General features: G+C 43.9%; 1 protein-coding gene across 1 annotated transcript in view; it reads right to left on the reverse strand.

Annotated features, from left to right (window-relative positions):
- ANKS4B (ankyrin repeat and sterile alpha motif domain containing 4B) overlaps nt 1-4,225 on the reverse strand; it is a 50,015-nt gene extending 45,790 nt beyond the window's left edge. Inside the window, exon 1 of the mRNA XM_063934420.1 lies at nt 4,062-4,225. Within this exon, the coding sequence (XP_063790490.1) occupies nt 4,062-4,225 (164 nt within the window). The remainder of the gene's footprint in view (nt 1-4,061) is intronic.
- Between the last annotated feature and the right edge of the window lie 13,074 nt (nt 4,226-17,299).

The following is a 17,299-nucleotide window of genomic DNA, read 5'->3' on the forward strand; positions in this document are numbered from 1 at the left end:
ATGTGAAAACTGGGTACTGCAGCAGATATTGGTTCCTTCATTTGAGGGATACTTAATATTTGTGGTACAGATGTGCGGTTTGGTTTCCTTGGAAATCATAACCACCAGGACTGCCAGTTTCTGAGTATTTCATATTCGCCAGACTCAAAGGAGGAAAAAAGTCCCAGTCCCGGTGACTGTGGCTATTACTAATATTATAAAGAACTAAGGACAATGGGATGCAGTGTCATCCTCAGACTCTCTGTCATCAGTGAAGGGCTGTGGGATGCAGCACTGTAACGGTGACAGGAAAATCATCACCAAAAATAAACAAAAAAACAATGTGTGTTGTTGTTCAGGCACTGTGCGTACAAAATAATGGGTCAAATGTATTAATAGTTCCTATAACGTTCTTTATATTGAAGTGTCTCCACTTTACTGCATTATCATGGTGAAACTTGTGTGGCTATAGCCTGCATGTATTATCAACACTATGGGCATTATTGGGACATGTTATGTCACCTCTCTGGTGATCAGTGTCTTTGGCACCAGCACAGTAGTACGCCTGTGCCATCGTTTGCTATCCCAGCAGCCCCAGCGCATTAGTGCTAGCATGTGTGTACCTCTATTGTATGGACCCTCGGCTGCTTCACACTCATTGTTCACCTGAGGAGGATTATGTCACCTACTCTGGTCCTCCTAAATCTCCCAAAAAGGTTGGAATATTTTAAGTTTATATCTACATTCTGACTGCTCCACTCGCTGCTGCAGCTGTTACCAGCAGATGTCCCCCCTCCCCATTCACTTCAATTGTTTATAACGGCGGGTAACACCCCACCCACACGCACACACCTCCCTCCACTGCAACTGCAACAATTAAGTAGGGAGACTCTCAGCGCCTGACGATATCTGGTCAGTGACTGTGGCCCGTTCATATATCAGAAGACACATCAGGTTCCTATAATTAGAACAGGAATGCAGTAAATGACGGTTGCGCTATAAGACTTGCATTTTTACCGGTAATCTCTGATTAATACATCAGGGAGATGTGGAAACTGCAGCACATAGCATGGGTTGTTGGCTACACAGCCCATAACGCATTTTCATACATCTGCCTCAGAGTTCAGTCAGTGCCACCCATCCGTTACTTACTGCAGTGTTAAAAAATAAATACAATGTGTTGTTGTTGTTCAGGCACTTTACTTGAAAAATAACGTTCAGTAGGTGCTACCATTACTTACTAATAGTGCTGTGACAGAAGAGCAGCAGAAGCAACACAATACTAGTGCTGTGGCTGCTGCCAGTCATGATAGTACTACAACATATAGTAAAGGTGGTCAGGGGGCAGAAAGTTTAAGAAAGGACTCCTGAAATCTAAATATTTCACAATGTTAAAGAAAAGAGGTTGAGGTGTCACCTTTTTAACAGATAAATCAGTGCCCAAAACTGGAGACCACTAAGGCTGAAGAAAAAACTGTGTGTTCACAAATCTCTGAGGAGAGAATGGGGTGTTCACATTTGCTGTATGTGTGAGTCTGAAATTTTTGATACAGAGAAGCCTCCTTCCACCATTTCTGCACCCCCTGCAAATGTGGGGATGAGCAATACAAGTAAAGATGGTGACGTAATAGAAATTGATAATGCTAGTGTGAGAAAAGTGCAACAGGATCAGAGGGATATTTGTGTACCGATGCTAATAAGGATGTTGATGATAAAGATGTTGTTTGTATAAGTCAGATGTTGTTTGTATAAGTCAGATGTTGTTTGTGTAAGTCAGATGTTGTTTGTGTAAGTCAGCCACCAGTGGCAGCAGTTCTAGCTTATGATAAAAAGAAAGCCAAGGACAATTCCATCTTGCACCACTTGTGGGCTAGATTTAGGAGAAAAATATGGTATTATCCCTCATACTCAGATTCTCTGGTTCTCTTCAACAATATACTAATCAATGAATCAATAAATTAATCAGTTCTTCCAACCCTTGTCAGGAATTCTTGGCTATTAACACTGTACACATGTATGGCCTTTCAGTGGCTGCAAAACAGATTCTTGTAATTACTTATATTCTAAGTTAATCAAATGAATCAATAAATTTTAACCCTTGACAGGAATCCTTGGCTATTAATATTTGTATTCATTTATGACTTTTCTGATAGTCGCTGCAAAACAGATTCTTGTGATTTTGTTGTATTCTAAATTAATCAAATCAATCAATCAATCAATCAATCAATCAATCAATTCTTTCTACCCTTGTCAGCAATCCTTTGATATTTACAGTGTACTCTTATGTCATTTTCTCTTAGTTGCTGCAAAACAGATTGCATATTTATTAATAATAATAATAATAATAATAATAATTTTATTTATATAGCGCTCTTTCTACAATAGGACTCAAGGTACTTAACAGAATGAATATAATAAAGTACAGAAATAACGAAATACAGTGCTGCTGTACTTTGTTGGTGACCAATATTGTTAGCTGTGAGGTGGTCAAAATTGAAAAACAGGCCCAAATTACATGATTTTTGCAGGTTTAGCAATTTTTTAATATTAAATACAGATCAAAAACTAAAACACAAAAATTAATACAGATCCAAAACCAAAACACGAGGCTTAGTGCACATCTGTAATTGTGGGTAACCACCCAAAATTGGTATTTTAGGGGGATATCCAGAAATATTAATTGATAAGTAGGCCCCAAAGAGTAAAATAGTAGAAAAAAACATCAACATAAACCTGAGCACTACCATGACCTAGACTAGAGTTTAGCAACCCCAAGCACACGTGCCAGACATGGTATGCGCACAGTTTTATGTGACACGCTGACGGTTCAAAAGATTTACCAGCTAGGAGCAATACTGAAGTTCCAGACTTAACCTTAATATTTTATAACTAAAAGGAAAATTTGATTGTATATTAAGTTAGGGATAGCAAACAATACCAATGACTGTAAACTGACTGACTTACCTTTATAGGTGTACTGGTCATCCCAGCTGGCACCAACACTTTGATCCTACCGCTCTAACTATCACCTGTTCTAATGTCGGCACGGTAGCAGTCAGTGAGTCAGTCTGTCGTTTATAGGGCCTAATTCAGAGTTGATCGCAGCAGCAAATTTGTTAGCAATTGGGCAAAACCATGTGCACTGCAGGGGGGGCAGATATAACGTGCAAAGAGAGTTAGATTTGGGTGTGGTGTGTTCAAACTGAAATATAAATTGCACAGTTAAAATAAAGCAGCCAGTATTTACCCTGCACAGAAACAAAATAACCCACCCAAATCTAACTCTCTCTGCAAATGTTATATCTGCCACACCTGCAGTGCACATGGTTTTGGCCAACTGCTAACAAATTTGCTGCTGCGATCAACTCTGAATTACCCCCATAGTTCTGTGGCAACACTGCTAAATGGCTTAAGTGAGACATCTTGCGATACAGATAGTTGATCATGGTCTTTTACTCAAACATTGTGTTTTTGTGTTGTATTTAGTAGTAGACAAATTAAATGTCTTGCTCTACATTACATATTTCTATAATAGTAATCAATCACTGGCATGATAAAACAAGTACTTAAATGTCTGTCTATCGATCTCTCTCTCTCTCTCTCTCTCTCTCTATATATATACACACACACACACACACACACACACACACACACACACACACACACACACACTATTGCTAGGTGGCCTTTGTCATCTAGAATAGATGTCACCAACCTGTAGCTCATTATCCAAAGTGTAAAAAGCATTGACAGTGGCATTTTTCAGTATCTTTACTTTGTGTATATATACTGCATGCTTTCTGGTTCTGTATAATGGAACTCACTGTGCTGCAGCTGCACGTAGGCAATATTTGGCTATCTAGATCGTTGTTGCGCAAACCTTTCTTCAGGTACAGTTGGAAAACAATGGTCATTTTGACATTTTGAGTAGCCCTAAATACTGGTTATGGAATCCCACTTTGCGTAATGAGCCACAGGTTGCTGTCCTCTATTCCAGATCGCAAAGGACAACTAGCAATGACAAGATAGTTTCTCTTTACAGATGTACTGTAACAAATGGTGGGAACCCAATGTTTACTTACCCTCTGTGGCACACAAGTTCAAGGACATCCAGATGGCCATGATAAGCTGCTAATAGAGTGGGTGTCATTCCATCACCATCACTTGTGTTAACATCCTTTTTGGTGGCTTCTTTTAAGATATCCAAATAGCCATCAATGGCAGCTTGGTGATACCTGGTGGACATCCTTAATGTCTCCCTGGGCTCAGCAGGACTGTTATAACTGATCCAGATCTTTGTAATAATAGGCTTATAGCCCAACATCATAAAGCTGGTTAATGAATTATTGAACTCTGGAATGGCTCATTAACTGCAGTTGGATTGGGTACAAAGTCTGTAGAAATTACTAGCACAGGGAAGAAACCGTAGGAACTGCATTATATGTACAGTAATAATGAAAGGAGGCTCAGACTGAATCATCTGCTTTATGATAAGTTTGATCAAAGTCCTTCATCCATTGTCAGCAGCTAAACTTGTAGGACTTAGGGTGACTCATGTTTATTTCATGCGGATTGATATACACAACTGTATATAACAGCCTGCAGCAACTACTGTGGCTTATATTTAATTAGTGCAAGGTTGTCAATGAAAACTAAGTTGGGGTTTATTAAGGATTTGCAGTGTAGAACAATGTTAGGAAATAATACTCATTGGTGGTCATTCCGAGTTGTTCGCTCGCAAGCTGCTTTTAGCAGCTTTGCACACGCTAAGCCGCCGCCTACTGGGAGTGAATCTTAGCTTATCAAAATTGCGAATGAAAGATTTGCAATATTGCGAAAAGGCTTCTCTGTGCAGTTTCTGAGTAGCTCGAGACTTACTCTTCCAGTGCGATCAGTTCAGTGCTTGTCGTTCCTGGTTTGACGTCACAAACACACCCAGCATTCGCCCAGACACTCCTCCGTTTCTCCAGCCACTCCCGCGTTTTTCCCAGAAACGGTAGCGTTTTTTCAAACACTCCCATAAAACGGCCAGTTTCCGCCCAGAAACACCCACTTCCTGTCAATCACACTCCGATCTCCAGAACGAAGAAAAAACCTCGTAATGCCGTGAGTAAAATACCAATCTTCATAGCAAATTTACTTGGCGCAGTCGCAGTGCGAACATTGCGCATGCGCAATTAGCGGAAAATCGCTGCAATGCGAAGAAAATTACAGAGCGAACAACTCGGAATGAGGGCCATTGTCAGGAACACATATTAAAAACCTGTAAAAAATAATGAAAAACAGATTTTTAAAATTGTCCCTAAATATATCTCTGCAGTTAGTGTTGAAAGTCAGTCAGATAAAGCACCAACAGTTAATATTAACTGTAATATGATATAGTCACCCAAATTATCACGTTTGCCACTCAATTGTTGCAAATTGGTGTATGATGTCTATATCTTGCTGTACAATATCTTCTATGCTTTCATGCTGACACAGTGGACAGAGAAGCATATGGGAGCAACCCACGACCTGTTACCTGACCCTGAGAGACAATCACGTTAACAGTAGGCTACTATCTACTGCAGTGATGATTCTGCTTGCTCCATCCAGAACTTTATGTAAAGACAACTGGATGGACAGCGGGCCTATTTCGAAGATGTACGCAAACCTGATGATTTCTGTGCATCTCCAATGGTGGTGCACCTGTGCAGGACCCGTTTTTTTCAGTGCACCAACACAGGGTCTGTGTCTTCTGATGCAGTTTTCCTGGCCTTAGCTATAGAGCTACCAGGTCCAAACTGAGCAACCTCAGGGTTACTCAGATGGCCAATGGTCTCGCAGATGATCCAATGCTGTGTGCAGGAACTGACTTTTTCCCTCAGATACCTCCTGCCGCATTAGCATAGTTTCATATTGCTGCTGGGTTCAAAGACGCAGCAACAATGTGAACTGCATCCATCTCTGAATCAGGCCCAGAGTCCAGAAGAGGGAGCTCAAGGCAATTTGTGTCATGGAAGCAAATAAAGGAGGTTGGGGCAGGATCAGCTATATGCTGAGGAAATTGTCCAAATTGGACAAGCTTTTAAACCCGGATTGTTAATTTGTCTACTAAATGATGGGACAAACCAGAAGATCTATGATTTGCTCTCTCCACTGACACTAAATGTTCCAACACTAAGTTACTGAGGATAGGGCTCCATATGTTCCAGATTTAGGACATTCCCCTTTTTTCACCCCAGGTTGCATGAAGGCTAAGAAGAGGTAATAAGCTAGTCAAGAGGCAATGGGTAGTAATTTTATGACATGGGATGGAAGACAAGGTAATATGAGTTTTCTGATAAATGATTACAAAAGATGAATCTGTTATATATAATCCGCTACTGTGTCAGTCTAGTGCAGGCTCCACCCCTCCCTCACAGCTCTCACTGCTCACTGGCTGCCTGACAGACATCCTCCCTTTTCCCCAGCACTGTACAGATGTAAGGAGTTCTGTTCCTTCTTGTTATCACCAGGATCCAGTGACAACCCCCCCATCCCCATCAGCATGACCATATCCTTCCCTGTAGGGTATGCTGGCCATAATAGTGACCTGGCAAATAGTAGGTCCAAAATACTAGTATTCCCTGCACTCAAGGTCATATCCTCTTCCTACAGCACACTGCTTGACTGTCATCACCTGTAAAACACACACAAGTGCCTTCCCACAGAATTTTCTAACTGGCTAACTGAACAATAGAAACTTCATAAGCGCTGTTATGGGTATAAGAGCCCATTATTCAACATTTGCAGCATATCCCCCCAAAATACCCAAATGTATGAAGGAGGGACAGCAGAAGAGATCTCCTTATCTGCCGCGGTCCCTCCATTTCCAAAAGCAAGCACTGGGGGCTGCTTTGCCTTTGCGAATTTGGTCCTGGCAGCCAACGCCGTCTGAACATGGCATCAACCGCTATAGCCTTTGGGTCAGATTCAGCAACAATTAGTGGGAGATGGCAATGGCTGTAGGTAAGGCATGGTCAGCACAAAACTGACGTGAAGTCACTGCTAATGCGATCACTTCACTTCTAACATAGCAAGGGCAGGCTCCTTTCACAGCTCCTGTGCCTATACTTGTTTTCTTTTATACATTCCTGCAAATATTAATTCTTATGGCTGCAAACAGAGGTGATAAGAAATTACAATTATCAGGTCTTTCTAAGGCCCGATGAGTAATACACATGCCCCACTGCATCTGATTCCTCTGCTGCTGCAAGGCAGGGCCAGTCCTTACAAAAATTCAAGATCATGTATATGACACATTTGCAAGGTGCTTTCGTGGGATACACATATTCAACAGTACAAAGTAAGTAGATGCTGCACTGTGGACATAAACAGCAAGAATCTTCAGACAGGAATAACTTCCAATGTTTCAGTACTTTATTACCGTCTTCAGAGAGCGAGAGACGCACTTACTTGTTTTCTCTCTCTCTCATTTAATCTTAGCTTACTGTATTTACCAAAAATAACCCTGTGGATCAGATTCAATAAGAAAATAAACATTTATATAAATATATGCTAAATACAAATATGATCAAACATCAATATGTAGTATTTTGAATCTATAATCAAGTGTAGAACTTCAAATATCCAGTGGTGAGCTATGATTGGATAGACATTCTGTCCTCATGTTGGCAATAGTCAGAGCCGGCCCTAACCAATATGATGCCCTAGGCAAGATTTTGGCTGGTGACCCCTAGCACCGCCGCTAGGTCTGCAGGACATGCCTGGCATGAGTCAGCTGGCAGCTCTGCTAACGTTGGGGCGCCTTTTGTTTATGAAAATGCATCTTATTTGCATTACTATGTGGCTAGGATGTGCAAGCAGCTTTTGCTGATTAAAGTGATATGCAGTATGCTTATATTCTGTGTGCGACTGCGGCTGTATCTGCATACGAAATGCTACATTACAGTGATTTCCACAGAATATAGGCATGCCGCATATCATTTTAATCAGCAGAAGCTGCTGGTGCCCCTAAGCATACCAAATGCCCTAGGCATTTGCCTAGTTTGCCTATACCTAGGGCCGGCTCTGGCAATAGTACATCTTTTTACATTCACTATTTCTAAAGCCACAAACCATGGAACACTTACTGACCAAGGGCATACCTCCCAACTTTGTCATCTTTGGAAGAGGAACACATGCGCGGCAAAGCCGCGCACCCCCAAAAAGGGGTGTGGCTTATGAAAAGGGTGTATGGCTTCACAGGAGGACCCACTATCGCGAGCCACGCCCCCGGTTTCATCACTGAGGGGGCATGCCCTGCGCTCTGTGAGCCGATGGCATGCCCCCTCTCCCTCTGACTGCAGTGAATAGATGCTGTGCGCATGCGCACAGTGTCTATTCACCGCTGCTCTGCTAAGCAGGGCAGCGTGAGACAGAGCCTCCCAACTGTCCCCCCCACCGCGGGACACTGCAGCCCACGGGTGGGACAGTCCCCAAGAAACGGGGTGCGTCGCATGGGTACAAAGCGGATCGCCGCTCAGTGATGGGTTTGTGCGAAGGATCCGTTCGCCTGGGCGTTCACAAGGAGATTGGCAGGAGGAAGGCATTTGTGGGTGGCACTGACCGTTTTCTGTGAGTGTTTGGAAAAATGCAGGCGTGTCCAAGCATTTGCAGGGAAGGTCCCCGACATCAAATCCGGTCCCGGACAGTCTGAAGTGTTCACAGCGGCTGAGTAAGTCCTGGACTACTCAGAGACTGCACAAAATCTGTTTGTACAGCTCGGCTACACATGCGTTTGCATACTTGCAAAGCAAAAATACACTCCCCTATGGACGGCGACTATGCGAATGCAGGACTGCAAAAAAATGCTAGCGAACAGGTCTGAATTAGCCCCCAAGTCTCCATCAAGATCAACAACTTCCAAAAAGGATCTGCCAACATCCTCTGGAAGGAGCATGGCTCCATCTTCCTCCATGTAGTATCTTTTCACTTGAGGGTGCTCCATCCTTGGCCAGAGACCTCTTCACTCCTGGGTGTGCAGCTGGTCACATCTCTTCAAAACAGATACACTCTTTGTCATAAACTTGACTGTATTTCTCAAATTCTGTGGCTTACCTCAGCATATCCTGTAACCTGCATTTGCTTCAGCTCAGCATAAAGACTGCAAATATGTGTTGCTTACCCTTGATGAGCCACCTGAGTAGGAATTCCTCTGAGTAATCAGTAATCAGCTGCGAGCGGCATTTGATTATTCACTGTGTTCGGCAATCTGGAGTTTAGGCCTAAAAATCAGCATCCTCTGTTCATTTTAGGAAGTTCAGGCTTCAGTGTTTTTTCGGCCTGCTATGCCTCACTCCACATCAGAGTCCAACCTGGAGTACTGACGTGACAGGGTCTGATTACCTGACAATGAGCTATCCAATCCTGTGCCAGCCTGAGACTCTCTGAATCACCTGACTCCAATCAACAGTCACCAAGGACCAAGAGGTATAAGTAGAGAGACCTGTCTTTCAGAAGCTGCCAGTTCCTTGAGTCACACAGCTCAGTGTGAGCTTAGTAGCTGAGCTTCCTAAGAGGTAACACTAATTACCTTAGTTTCTGTGAACCTCTGCTCTTTTGCTATCCAGTCCGGATTACAGTTGTGTTACCCATTATATCTGCCACCAATCCAGATTACAGTTGTGTTACCAGTTATATCCGGTACCCATCCCAGTTCACAGTGCGTACCCAGTTAAACCGGTTCCCAGCCCGGTTCACAGAGCGCTACCAGTCATATCGGTAACCTGCCCGGGTCAGCCATATCCTTTATCCAGCACGGTTCTCAGTCTCACTGGTAACCAGCCCGGTTCTCAGTGTCACCGGTAACCAGCCTAGTCCATAGTGCTCTGGTAACCAGCCCGGTTCCAGTCTCACCGGTAACCAGTCCAGTTCAATGTCTTCAGCTCTCCTCCCAGATCTGCGTAACGAACCCATTCCATAGTTTACTTTGAGTGCCTGCATGAGGAAGACTTACATTCAACCACTTCAGTTCCGTCACAACACCAGCTTCTCTTTCTGACCTTCGGAAGAATCCCCGGGTACACATTCACCATCCTGCTATCAACATCAAGTCCCCCAGTTTCCCACAGATCAGCAAAATATACACATACTGTAGTCCTCCAGATACCTGCATGGCCCACACATATACACTGGGTTCACAAAACTACAGTCATGACACTCTTCAAATGAAGTATTATTGCAAGGCAACACACAGTTTATTTTTTTTTTTATATACTGTATTGTAATGTACAAATATATGTCTTGGTTCCATACATCTATGATGTAAGCTGTGTAAGTGTTGGGGGTGAGACCAACTTGTGAGCTGAAATGTTTACTCATAGGGGAGTATTTAATTGTATGAACTGCTAAAAATCCTTTGATGAACATTTTGTTTTTTCAACTGCAACCTAAGTTAAAATAGAAATACCTTTTTTATCTTCAAATAAAAATCTGAAATTACTATTTTATATAAAATAAGTTTTTGAAAATACCTTAAATATAGCATTGTTTATATGAAAAGCGAAAGACTCTGTAATTTTTGCAGAGATTGTGGTATAGTCTCACCACCCCCATATAACATTTTTGAACAATTTAATCTAATTAAAGTATCCACGGTACTTCCATATTGCTTAACCAGTGTTGTAGGGTTATGTATGCAAATTATGTACTGTTTGGACTTATTCTGTTCTGTATCTCAATAGGAAGCTTCTAGTGACACTGCTGAAGTGATCGCATCATGCAGCTATTAAATATGATCAATGCAAAGGTCTTACATTAAAAATGTAGTTTTGTATATTCAGAAGTTTGAATAACTGTATGCTCATGTTTAGACCTGTTTTAATCAGCATAAGAAAATGTGAATTGTTTTATGTAAATTCCAAATACCCACATCATATATCTATGTGATTATATTATAGATATATATATATATATATATATATATACACATACATATATACACACACATACATACAGGGCCGAAACTAGGATTTTCATCACCCGGGGCAAGGCAGTAATTTTGCGCCCCACCAAAAAAACACAAAAAAACCAAACAAACAAACATACCCTGTCAGACTAAAATAATCAGAATATATATATTTTTTAAAAGGGGGATACTATTAGGACAATATTCCCCTATGTGCCCCAAATGCCCTAAGCATCACATGCCCCCAAGCAGCATGTTCCACTACATACCCCCCTGTGTGTCCCCATACATTGCACTATATCACTGCACTATGGGGGTCATTCCGAGTTGATCGCTAGCTGCATTTGTTTGCAGCGCAGCAATCAGGCTAAAAAAGGGCAGTTCTGCGCATGCGTATGCGGCGCAATGCGCACGCGCGACGTACGGGCACAACGAACTATGTCGTTTTGCACAGAGTCTAGCGCTGCATTTCAGTCGCACTGCTTGCCGCAGAGTGATTGATATGAAGTGGGCGTTTCTGGGTGGCAACTTACCGTTTTCTTTGAGTGTGTGCGTAAAAACACAGGCGTGCCAGGAAAAACGCAGGCATGGCTGGGCGAACGCTGGGCGGGTTTGTGACGTCAAATCTGGTACTGAATAGTCTGAAGTGATCGCAAGCGCTGAGTAGGTTTTGAGCTACTCTGAAACTGCACAAACATTTTTTGTAGCCGCTCTGCGATACAACCGTTCGCACTTCTGCTAAGCTAAAATACACTCCCAGTGATCCCAAGCGATCAACTCGGAATGACCCCCTATGGGCCTAATTCAGAGTTGATCACAGCAGCAAATTTGTTAGCAGTTGGGCAAAACCATGTGCACTGCAGGTGGAGCAGATATAACGTGCAGAGAGAGTTAGATTTGGGTAGATTACAATGTTTTTGTGCTGGGTAAATACTGGCTGCTTTATTATTACACTGCAATTTAGATTTTAGTTTGAACACACCCAAATCTAACTCTCTCTGCACGTTATATCTGGCCCCCCTCCCTTCACTGCACATGGTTTTGCTGCTACGATCAGGTCTGAATTAGGCTCAATGGTGTGTAACCGGCAGCTTGTTATCGGTTGGTGCTGGGCAAGCAGACTGGATCATAGCCTGCTGAAAAACACAGCACCAACAGCTTGCTTCTATAGCTTGCATGGTGCACGCTAGTTGCAGCACTGCATAGCAAAGAAGAGAGTTTAAGACAGTAGCCAGCATAGGAGAGTTCCCAGGTACTGGAGCTCACCCGCACAGCGTTGGAGCCAGCTGCGGGCAGACAGGTGAGTCAGAGATACTTCCCTAGGGTCCGACTGCTGTCTCACTGGAGCAGAACAGCACTGCCGGTAAAAAAGAAAGAAAAGAAAACCCTGCTCCTCTATAACTCGTCAGCACCCCATCAAATCCTGCACCCGGTGCACATGTCCCTTTAGTCCCCCCCAGTTGTGGCCCTGATATATATAATGTTTTCAGATCCATCAAGAAGTGCATGATACAGTAGTTAGATGTTTGTGTCACAAAACGGAGGCTTACAGCGCTTCTAAGCTGCGCTCTGTCTTTCCTTCGCCACAAGCGCTGCCCATTATCCATGCTGTCTCCTGGAACCCTGCGCACTTAGCCGCTGCACGGCTCACAGAACCGGCGGCCATTATGGACTTCCATGACCACACCATGCCAGCGTTCCCGCCAGTATCTCTAATACACAGCGCCATGACAGTTCCTGGTCAGCTGACCTTCCAAGGCCCAATCCGGAATCACTTTCGCATCATGTGAATTCCTGATCCAGTCAGCGGTGAGTAAGGGGTATAAGTTCCAGGTCCCAGCATTGACAAACTGTCAGTGCTTTGCTGTCTCTCAGCTTGTGTGAGCTCCTGTATCTCCTGCTGGTTTAGACAAGTGCTGTATCCACCTTCCGCACTCCCTGACTCCCTGGAAGATCTTAAAGGGCCGCTACTGCATGAACACTGCAGCACATCCTGATTCACTGGTGTGACAACTCAGTGTTCCCGAGGGACTGCCCTGTGCATCTTGTGGCATCAGTATCTTGCTGGTCCCAACCAGCATTCCTGAAAAAATGCCTTGCTAGTCCCAACCAGCATTCCTGTAAATCTGCTTTGCTGGTTAAGTCCTATCCTGCATTCCTGAAGACCTATTCGACAGCTCTGAAGACCTGCCTTGCTGATCCAGCTCATCCAGCATCCCAGGAGACGGTCCTGCTGGTCAAACCTATCTGACGTTCTTGGAAAAATTGCTGTGCTGATTACATCCAGCTTGCTGAACACCTGCCTTGCTGATTCTGACCAGCATACTAATTACTAGCCTTGCTGATCCTTCCCAGCATTCTGAATACTAGCCTTGCTGGTTACATCTAGCATCCTGAACACTTACCTTGCTGGTTCTGACCAGCATCCTGAACATTTGCCTTGCTGGTTACGTCCAGCATTCTGAACACTTACCTTGCTGGTTACATCCAGCATTCTGAACACTTACCTTGCTATTTCCGTCCAGCATCTAGGACACCTACTCTGCTGGTTCTGTCCAGCATCCGGAAACTCTACATTGTTGGATCCAACGAACATTCTGAATACCTGCATGCTGGTTCCGTCCAGCATTCCATAATTTCCTCCACTACCTTTAGTCTTCTTGAAGACTTTCAGTTACCAGTTATATTCCAGCTACCTATTGCACTGGTGGTCCATCCTACCAGTGTTTCAGTTCCCGTATAGCTGGTCCCCATCACTTCTACTTCTCTTGCCAACTGTTTAAAAAGGGGACGCTGTCTGCCGTAATGTGTAAAAAGGGGACGCTGTCTGCCGTTATGTGTAAAAAGTGTACGCTGTCTGCCGCTATGTGTAACAAGGGCAAGCTGTCTGCCGTTAAGTGTAAAAAGGGGACGCTGTCTGCCGTTATGTGTAAAAAGGGGACGCTGTCTGCCGTTATGTGTAAAAAGTGCACGCTGTCTGCCGTAATGTGTAAAAATGGGGACGCTGTCTGCCGTAATGTGTAAAAAGGGGACGCTGTCTGCCGTAATGTGTAAAAAGAGGAATCTGTCCGCCGTAAGGTGTAAAAGGGTCTCTACCTGGTGTAGTGGTGCTACTGTGCGGCGTCATTTGAATAATGGAGACTACTGTGCACGGTTTTATGAATTGGTATTATTTTGTGGCCACACCCCTTCCCCACGAAGACACGCCACTATGTATTTTTGAGCGCACCTACGGCGGGCACTGCCCCTGTTTTGCATGCAGGGGTGGGGCTCCGATGCCGTTTCTTGCACACAGTGCTAAAATGTCTAGTTACGGCACTGTTGCTAGGTATCCATTTCCTGAGCAGGTCCCCCTCACCAGAATCTCTCCAGGGGTGAGGGGGTGGACTTGGATGGGATGGGGGGTGGTGGGGGGGGGGGGGCAAAGCATTTTGTCGCACCTGGGCCCACACTGTATAGAGCACAAATTAAGGTGAAGGTGGGCAAAACCCATTTCAATAATTTCAATCTTATAGGTTGATAACACGTTCAAGGTATACATATGGATTCAGTGCCGTTTCTATCATGGGTGCAATGTGTGCGGTGCACACGGGCCCCTGGGTCCAGGGGGGGGGGGGCCACACCGCACACACTGCACCCATATTTTCATACTTACTTCTCCGAAGTCCACTGCCGGTCGCTGCAGCGGCAGTTGTCACAGCCAAAAAACACATCAAAAAATGGCCCCCGCGCATGTGCAGTTTGACTTTTGTCTCCAAAACATGGCGAGCGCCATGTTTTTGGAGACCTGCGCATGCGCAGTAGACTCCGGCGTGTTGATGGAGCCTACAACACCATGGAGAGGAGGGCCCACCCAGAGTGTGCACACGGGCCCCCTCCTCTCTTAAGAAGCCCCTGTATGGATTCCATAGGGAATGTTGTTTACACCTATACTGAAAGATTTTCTAACAGATAATAAAAAAATAAATACAAGTCAGTGGAATTCTATCGACTTCTGTAGTTTAAATGTAGTGAAACACAGCATACAAAACATGATGTACGTCACTGTAGATAACAAATAAATATCAAATAATAATGAGGAAAAATAAACGTAACAAAATTCTCATCAATGCGATAAGAAGCCGTGTTGTCACAATAGAATTGTCCATTAGCAATGTACACAAAAATAATAGTGAATCTACCAGAAATCATCGTAATTTTTTTTTTTAAATCAACAGTGAAATCACATTTGTCAAACAATACATATATATATATATATATATATATATATATACACACAGTGCATCCAGAAAGTATTCACAGTGCTTCACTTTTTCCACATTTTGTTATGTTACAGCCTTATTCCAAAATGGAATAAATTATTTTTTGCCCCTTAAAATTGTACACACAATACTCCATAATCACAACGTGAAAAACATTTTTTTTTTATTTTTGCTAATTTATTAAAAATAAAAATCTAAGAAATCACATGTACATAAGTATTCACAGCCTTTGCCATGAAGCTCAAAAATTGAGCTCAGGTGCATCCTTAATTGTCCACCTGTGGTAAATTCAGTTGATTGGACATGATTTGGAAAGGCACACACCTGTCTATATAAGGTCCCACACTTGACAGTGCATGTCTGAGCACAAACCAAGCATGAAGTCAAAGGAATTGTCTGTAGACCTCCAAGACAGGATTGTCTCGAGGCACAAATTTAGGGAAGGGTACAGAAAAAAACAGGATTTTAATACCTACCGGTAAATCCTTTTCTCCTAGTCCGTAGAGGATGCTGGGGTCCACTTCAGTACCATGGGGTATAGACGGTTCCGCAGGAGCCATGGGCACTTTAAGACTTTTCAAGGGTGTGAACTGGCTCCTCCCTCTATACCCCTCCCCCAGACCTCAGTATAGGAACTGTGCCCAGGGAGACGGACATTTCGAAGAAAGGATTTACTTTTTAAATAAATGGTGAGATTCATACCAGCTCACAACTCAACCATGCCGCACAATATGGCATTCAACATAACACATGCCAACAGGCATGAACAAATGCAGCAACATGCTGAAAAATAATCGTAACACAACACTTGTGTAACTACAAAACTAATAACTGCAGGTAAAGTATGCACTGGGTTGGGTGCCCAGTATCCTCTACGGACTAGGAGAAAAGGATTTACCGGTGGGTATTAAAATCCTGTTTTCTCATACGTCCTAGAGGATGCTGGGGTCCACTTCAGTACCATGGGGTTATACCAAAGCTCCAGTACGGGCGGGATAGTGCGGATGACCCTGCAGCACCGATTGACCAAACTTGAGGTCCTCATCGGCCAAGGTGTCAAACTTGTAAAATTTAGCAAACGTGTTTGACCCTGACCAAGTAGCCGTTCGGCAAAGCTGTAATGCCGAGACCCCCCGGGCAGCCGCTCAGGATGAGCCCACCTTTCTAGTAGAATGGGCATTTACCGACTTCGGCATCGGCAATCCTGCCGTGGAATGAGCGTGCTGAATCGTCCCTCTGATCCAGCGCGCAATAGTCTGCTTAGAAGCAGGACACCCAATCTTGTTGGGATCATACAGGACAAACAGAGCCTCTGTTTTCCGTATCCGAGCTGTTCTTGCGACATCAATTTTCAAAGCTCTGACCACATCCTGAGACTTTGACGCAGCGAAGGTGTCAGTAGCCACTGGCACCACAATAGGTTGGTTTATATGGAAAGATGAAACCACTTTTGGAAGAAATTGTTGGCGAGTTCTCAACTCTGCCCTATCTTCATGGAAGACCAGGTAAGGGCTCTTGTGAAACCCGCCTTGCAGATGCCAAGGCCAATAGCATCACCACTTTCCAAGTGAGAAACTTCAATTCTATCTCCTGCAGGGGTTCAAACCAATCTGATTGAAGGAACTGCAACACCACATTAAGGTCCTATGGTGCCAGTGGAGGCACAAATGGAGGTTGGATGTGCAGCACCCCTTTCACGAACGTCTGAACTTCTGAAAGGGAGGCCAATTGTTTTTGAAATAAAACTGACAAGGCCGAAATCTGAACCTTGATTGAACCCAATCTTAGGCCAGCATCCACACCTGCCTGCAGAAAATGGAGAAAACGTCCTAACTGAAACTCTTCCGTAGGAGCCTTCTTGGATTCACACCAAGACACATATTTTCTCCAAATACGGTGGTAATGTTTAGACGTTACTCCTTTCCTGGCCTGAACAAGAGTGGGAATGACTTCCTTCGGAATACCCTTTCGGGCTAGGATCCGGCGCTCAACAACCATGCTGTCAAACGTAGCTGCGGTAAGTCTTGATACACGCACGGCCCCTGCTGCAGCAGGTCCTCGCGAGGAGGAAGAGTCCGGGAATCTTCTATGAGCAACTCCTGAAGATCTGGATACCAAGCCCTCCTTG

This window comes from Pseudophryne corroboree, chromosome 7 (genome assembly GCF_028390025.1).
Source record: "Pseudophryne corroboree isolate aPseCor3 chromosome 7, aPseCor3.hap2, whole genome shotgun sequence".
NCBI lineage: Eukaryota > Metazoa > Chordata > Amphibia > Anura > Myobatrachidae > Pseudophryne > Pseudophryne corroboree.